The 6,686-nt window shown below is 33.2% G+C and overlaps 1 protein-coding gene across 1 annotated transcript in view; it reads right to left on the bottom strand.

Annotated features, from left to right (window-relative positions):
• Positions 1-1,652: 1,652 nt before the first annotated feature.
• The window catches only part of Lamb1 (laminin subunit beta 1), a 69,055-nt gene continuing 64,021 nt past the window's right edge, over positions 1,653-6,686 (bottom strand). The window contains exons 31-34 of the mRNA XM_076834453.2: positions 6,288-6,429; positions 3,789-3,965; positions 2,118-2,277; positions 1,653-1,965 (exon numbers count right to left, since the gene is read on the bottom strand). Coding sequence (XP_076690568.2) covers positions 1,829-1,965; positions 2,118-2,277; positions 3,789-3,965; positions 6,288-6,429 — 616 coding nt within the window. The 3' untranslated portion in view covers positions 1,653-1,828. The remainder of the gene's footprint in view (positions 1,966-2,117; positions 2,278-3,788; positions 3,966-6,287; positions 6,430-6,686) is intronic.

The raw sequence follows: 6,686 nt of genomic DNA, 5'->3' as shown, positions 1-6,686 counted from the left end.
TTGGAGACAGTATCTTACTCCATACAGATTACAGTCAGTTGATTGTAGCTAAAATGAAAAGTTTATTAGTCTTTAATTATATTATATGGTTCACATTTTCTTTTATTGTGTTTAGTGATCTTAGGGATTATATCATAGTCATGACTGATGTACTATAAAGACTGGCTTCTCTTACATAACTCTGAAAAATATTGAAAAAAATTAATTGGGCAGTTGACTTAAACTCCATACTTTTGTTGGGTAGGGGAACTGCTAAAATTTCTATTGTTTTAGCTTTATTTGAGCTGCCTGAACATATTAAAAATTAGCTAAGAATTGGTCCAAGGGGGTCTTTACTTTCCTTGAGACTTTCCCCTTCATATTCTAGCTGTTGGGGTTGCCCCAAATTGTCTTCTGATTCTCTTAACAAAGAAACTTGCTTTTTGCTTTCCTCAAGTGACAGCTTTTTAAAACAGGACATTCAGTCAGTTTTTGTTTCCTGCTTTAGTGTCAACTCACCTAGCTTCCCATCTGTTTTTGGTTGCTCTCCAGTGCCTTTACAGTTTTTGTTAAATATATCTTGTTCAGAGTTTGCAGTTGTTACTAGTAGAAGAGTTGGTGTGGTAGTTTACTTTGCTATTATTGCAAGTGACCTTCATCTTAAAAAAAAAATCTCAATATTTTGGTGGTAGTTTATTTAAAATTCAGGGAAAATTTGTAGTTAAGGAATTGAATGAAATATAATAAACCCATCATAAGGGTTCCATTCAGTATGAGGTGGGGAATAAAGTCCTAGGAATAAATGTTTAAATGTTCACTTACTGTTAGCTACTTAGTTTTCAGTATTATGAGGGCCTGTGAAGAGTGAGCTTAAGTTTAAAATAATTATAAAGTGAAAGCTTTTTAAATTTTAACTGAAAAGGCATGGGGAACAGAGATGGTTTTTGCTATTTAAGAAAAAATAATAATTGCTCTAATGGTAAGATACTACCACTTTGTTATTAGGATTCAAAAAAGGTGACAAATAATTGCCCTAGATTAGAGGGACATTGCCTTGTTGTCTAAATTCCAGCTGTTAACATAACTCACCTAGGCCTGATTTCAAATGCAGCTGTGTTGGATATATGGATGATTAAATGGTCCACAGCATAGTCTTGGCGTAAGAAGATAGTAGCTGGGCTGTAATCTAGTTAATTCAGCTACATAATTGACACTGCCTTGGCAATTATACTGTAGTGACTTAACTTTATGATTAATAGTAGCATTGCTCTGAAGGCAAAAAGCAGTATCCGTAAACTGTGGCCTTATTCTAAGTGGTAAACCTTATAAACCACAATTACAGAAATTGCTTTTGTACGCATTCCTAGAGCAAAGTATACTTGCAAGAGTTGGAGATTGGAGCAACTAAGCAGTCACTGAAACAGTGAAGGCTTCTTAGGCGCTATCCCTCCTCAATTTCTACCGGGAAATCCAACCTGGAAGTGTTTTAAGGGGTAGATTTTTGGAAGATGGTGACCAAACAAGATGGGTAATAAAGCTTATTTAAAGACAACAAATTCGGGTCTTCATGGAGGCAGTAAGCTTTTATAAATTCATCTTTACATTGAAAAAAATTCTTTGTTAAAAAGGATTTATGAACAGTAAATCAGCAAATGTAATAATGTATGTAAGAATTATACTGTTTATATAAAAGCACCATACTTTATTTAACTTCATACAAAATTTGGTGATTAAAACATTAAATAGGTAATGAGTTTTATCTTGAATGTCATTATATCAGTTTTTTAAATGTAACTATTTTATATTTAACTTTGGTCACCTCAGCTATCTTATAGCCTTTTCTTCTTTGTTACAAGCAGGTGCTATAAACAGCAACTTTCTGGCTTATGTCCTTAAGGAGTGAACGGACCTCTCCTTCCAGTCTCACTAATTCTTGAGCTTTATCTTCTAAGTATTTTTGATTGTCTTCATATTTTCTTTCTAAATCTGTGGAAGATAAAAGAAAACATTAAGTCTATGATGATCTGAAAACCTGGTCCAATCTGTGTTTATAAGGCTCTATTTGCTTACCTAAGATAAAGCTAATAGACTCTTTCACCTTTTAAAGAAAAAGTGAGACCAAGTGAAAAAAGACCCACCTTTGAGTAGTTGCAGTTTGCTGTTTGCTTGAGCCATAAGTGTTTTTGCTTCATTTTGTAGCATTTCAGCTTTCCTTCTGGCATCAGCCGACTCTTCAGATTTTTTGGCAATTAAATTTTCTACTTTCTTATACTTTTCATCAAGTTCACTGTCCAGAGTCTGTAGTTCCACATTTAGACACAAAGAGGTGATAATGTAAGTAGTTATATCTAAGAGTCATTGTGTAATTAATTGCAGCAAGCTTGGACCATAAAGATACTAATCCGCAAGGCAAACATTCTGAACCCCCTGTGCAGGCTTCATATTAAGTTATGATTTCAAAATTTTTTTTTTTTCAGAAAAATTTTGGCATTGCATCTAAGCCCTCAGATGAACACTTTTCCATAGAAAAGTAGCTTCATAAAGTAGACTAGACATCAAAGAAAGTCCATTCTGAAGAGTTGAAGGATCCATCTGCATTTTGACTAATACAGGGTTTGAAAACTGAACATCAGGAAATCCAAGGAAAATGCCAAACAAAAAAATTAGGAAAGAAGAGTAAGATTATAGCAATATAAAAAAAGTGGGTAAGAAGAGAATTGCATTGGTTTAGGAAAAGTAGCTACAAATGATTCTCCTGAAAACTGTTCAAACAGTAGTCATGGAAATTTCATTTCAAGGTATTTTGTTCTTCATTGTTATGTCATTTTTATGTAAAATGCCTTATAAGCAGACTACTTGGGAGACTTTTGTCCTTCAAACTGTAGGAAACTACAGCAGAAATGATAGCTGCAATAAACTTCATATATTGTTTTATTCTCTTAACTGAGTGGTGTAGGGAAGTTAACATTTATGTACTTAGAAACTATAGCAAGTGGGGCTGGGGTTGTGGCTCAGTGGTAGAGCACTTGCCTAACACATGCGAGACACTGGGTTTGATCTTCAGTACCACATTAAAAAAATAAAATAAAATAAAGGTATTGTGTTCAACTACAACTAAAAAATATTAAACAACGAAACTACAGCAACTTAGGAAAAATTCTGAGTAGGAAGGAATTAGAAAAATCATTTTACAGTTTTAATACCTTCCCCCAAGTTTCAAAAGTATCTTTGGAGATTAACATTTATCTGCATAAATTTAGAAATTGAATGCATGCTTCAAGCATTATCTGGCTTCTAGCTCAAAGTTTGGCTTGTGTAAAATTTTCTCTGCAAAATATAGTACCTTCTAATGAGAAGGTGTAGTTAATTCAAAATGTGTCTGAAAGAGGTGAGATTTGATTTCCTACAAGCCATTCTCTATATTGAGATCTAGGCTTTTTCCATTCTGCTTTTAAAGTATTCTCAAATGGCTTTTAAAGTATTCTCAAATTACTATATGCTATAAAGATCTTTCTGATTAAAATATAGACATACAAGTTCAGTATATGTATTTTAAGACTTACCCCTAGGTTAAATTAATTCCAGTTGGGATTTGAGGTCCTAAGTCATATTTATTGGACCCTTCTAATATCTGCTTCTATACTTTTCTATTTATATCTTTAAAAACTTTTTCAAAATAGGTCATTTGGAATGTTTCTGATGAATAACCATGTCCCTTATTATCTGTCCCTTATTAATCCTAAGTTAGACAAGGAAGAGATTTATTGAGATTTTATTAACTTAGCTGTGAAGTTCAAAGATTTACTTACCTTCTTAACATCTTCTGCACTTTGTTTTACAGTATATACTACTTTTTCAATGTATTCTGCCTCCTCAGAGTTATGGGCAGCCTTCCGTTTAAGTTCTACCACGTTCTTTTCTAGTTCAGTGAGGCGCTGGGAGGCATTGGACAGTGTTTCCTCGGAAGCTGCTGTTTCAGATTCGATCTACAAGTATAATTTCAAGAACCCAGCCAATCATTATTTTAAGAAATGGTAAGAATACTATGAGTACAAGTTTAGTGTAAGATTTAGAAGGATGTTATGTCATTTTTTTCTATGTCAAGTAATTAAAAATATAATTTTGATAAAAGTTATAAGAAGAGCCATACTTTAGTCCTCATTACATCTCATGTATTTGTTCACATTATTCATTTAGTACTTCCAATGATCTAAGCTGAGATTGATGGAAATTCTTTTTCTTATTTGACATTAAAAACAAGCCCCAGGAAGCTTGAAGTAGTAAGAAAGCATTTTAGGGACACTCATAAACTGCCTAAAGAATGTTCACAAATAAGCAGCTGTGAGATGAGGGACTTCCACATGAATTTCCAAATGAATGTGAGAGAGAAATATAATTTTCATCCTTTTTTTTTTTTAAATGTTATGCTCTAGCAGTAGAGGTTCCAGCTAATGAATGTTCAACTCTGCAAAGTTTTTAAAAGATTGTGAGATGGAATATGGTCTAGGAAAGTATAGCTGAAAACTATACATATGGAGAATTATTTAGGGAAAGAGTATCTTGTCTGGGAAAATGTTAAGTGGGATGAATGAACATTGTTTCCGAAAAGCTAGCCAAAGTAGGCAGCTATTCTGGTCTATGACAGAATAGCCAAATTTCACTGACCATTTAGTTTGTATTAAAGGTGATGCTCAAGGTAGGTCAATCCCATAGAAATAACTGAGTAATCATATTGTCTTAATATGAATTTGAGTATGGAATATGCAAAAATTTACAAATATTTCAAACCAAATGATCCTCAGTCTCATAAAGTTCACCTACTTGTTAATTTAGAAAAAAAGTCTTGGAGAGAAATAATAATTCTTAGACAATAGTGAATAGATTTACACAAGCTTTTGCTAGCATGGTTTAGTTAGAGGTTCTCTTTGTTTCTTATTGTTACTGATCTAAAACACTTCCTGCCTCCAGAGTCCCTGAAAAAAATATAGATTTACACAAGCTTTTGCTAGAATGGTTTAGTTAGAGCTTCTCTTTGTTTCTTATTGTTACTGATCTAAAACACTTCCTGCCCCCAGAGTCCCTGAAAAATATCCACCTTCTTATATTGGCAAACCATATATTTCAACTATAATATTTTCCAATTTGCTCTTAAAAACTGTTTTAAAAAGTCATTAAAATAAATAAAAGTTCATTAAAATGTTATTAGGACAATTAAGAAATTGGAACAACCTAGAGACAGAAATAAAAATCAAAATATTTAAATGGTTATAGCATAGTCTGGAAAAGAAACAATTTTTAAAAAATATTTTTCTAAACAAGTAGACTGGAGAAGAGACCTTATATGGTCTCAAAATTTAAGGAACAATGGCTAAGCAACTGGCAAGTTTCATTTCACTGAGGCAGTAGAATAGAGGAACACAGTTTTGCATCAACCAGTGGTAGCAAAACCATGTTGAAAAACTATCTCCCAGGTTTTAAACAGATGATGGTTAGCCTGAGAAGACTGATAGTGCCAAGTATGGGTGCTTACGAAGTATAGGAATTCAATTAGTCATCAAGTTTTCTTCACCCATTAAAACAACAACAATAATAACAACAACAAAACACAAGCATAAAGCCACTTTCCTAAAAATGGGGAAAAAAATAGAATTGTTTGAATTATATCTGTTAAGAGGCAAGAGGATTGTTAGAATAGCACTAAATAAATCTGAAATGCTTTTCTTCGTGCCTTTAATATCTGGAAATCCCTTAGTATTTTGCTTATAAAGAAAAGAAAAAACAAATAAGTTTTTCATGCATTCTGAACAGAAGAGATTATTCAGCTATAAGATTTCTATTAGGTTCTTCTAGAATTGGGCATTGGAAAAGACATTTTTCATTTTTGTTACTTTCCAATGATTATCAAAACTATAACACAGTTTTTGTGAATAATCACTGGTGTTAACTATGTGGGTCACTTTTGGGCTGCTTAAATAGTGGGACAGTATCCTAAAATGGAATTTTGAAATTTAATACTATACTTCATACTATTGGACAGAGGGCTTTTTGTGGAGGCAAAAAGGAAGGGGACTTAATGGTCCAGTGTCATTAGAGTTCTTTTTTTTATCCTCCTTGAAAATTCCACCACTTAGTTTTAGCATCTGTGCTAAGGGAGTAGTAGTTCAGATTTATTTAAATTAAAGGAATCCTTTTTACTACAGAGTTGGAAGAATTCTTGTTCATTGATAAAAATGTACTTTTTTTACTTGAAAGGGGATGATAAAATGGGTATTTTTCCCCCACATTCAACTATGACTATAACATCTTACTGAAGTTAACAGGTTCTGGGTTCCTTGGATATCTTCATCTGCTTGTTTAATTGCCTTCTCTGCTGCAATTTGGGCCTTTTCTGCTTCCTCCAGAGCTTCCTTTACCATATCTGCTGTGATTTTAACATCTGTTGCACTTTTGCTGTATAAAAGAATGAAACATACTCTTTGTTAACATGAAAAAAAAGTAGGCTTGCTAAGTTGTTGAGGCTGGCTTGGAACTTGTGATCCTCCCCTTAGCCTACAGTCACTGTGATTACAGGTATGCACCACCAAGCCTAGCAAAGAACTTTTTTTTTTTTTAAAGATAGTCTTGCTGAAACGACCCAGAGAGATTCACAGAGGTCATTCCTTGGTATTTCCTTGGTCAATGAAATCCTTTTGTAATCCAAGCTAGCA

Source organism: Callospermophilus lateralis, chromosome 1 (assembly GCF_048772815.1).
Source record: "Callospermophilus lateralis isolate mCalLat2 chromosome 1, mCalLat2.hap1, whole genome shotgun sequence".
Taxonomy (NCBI): Eukaryota; Metazoa; Chordata; class Mammalia; order Rodentia; family Sciuridae; genus Callospermophilus; species Callospermophilus lateralis.
The sequence above is the reverse complement of the archived record's forward strand: the minus strand, read 5'-3'. Positions and strand labels throughout refer to the sequence as shown.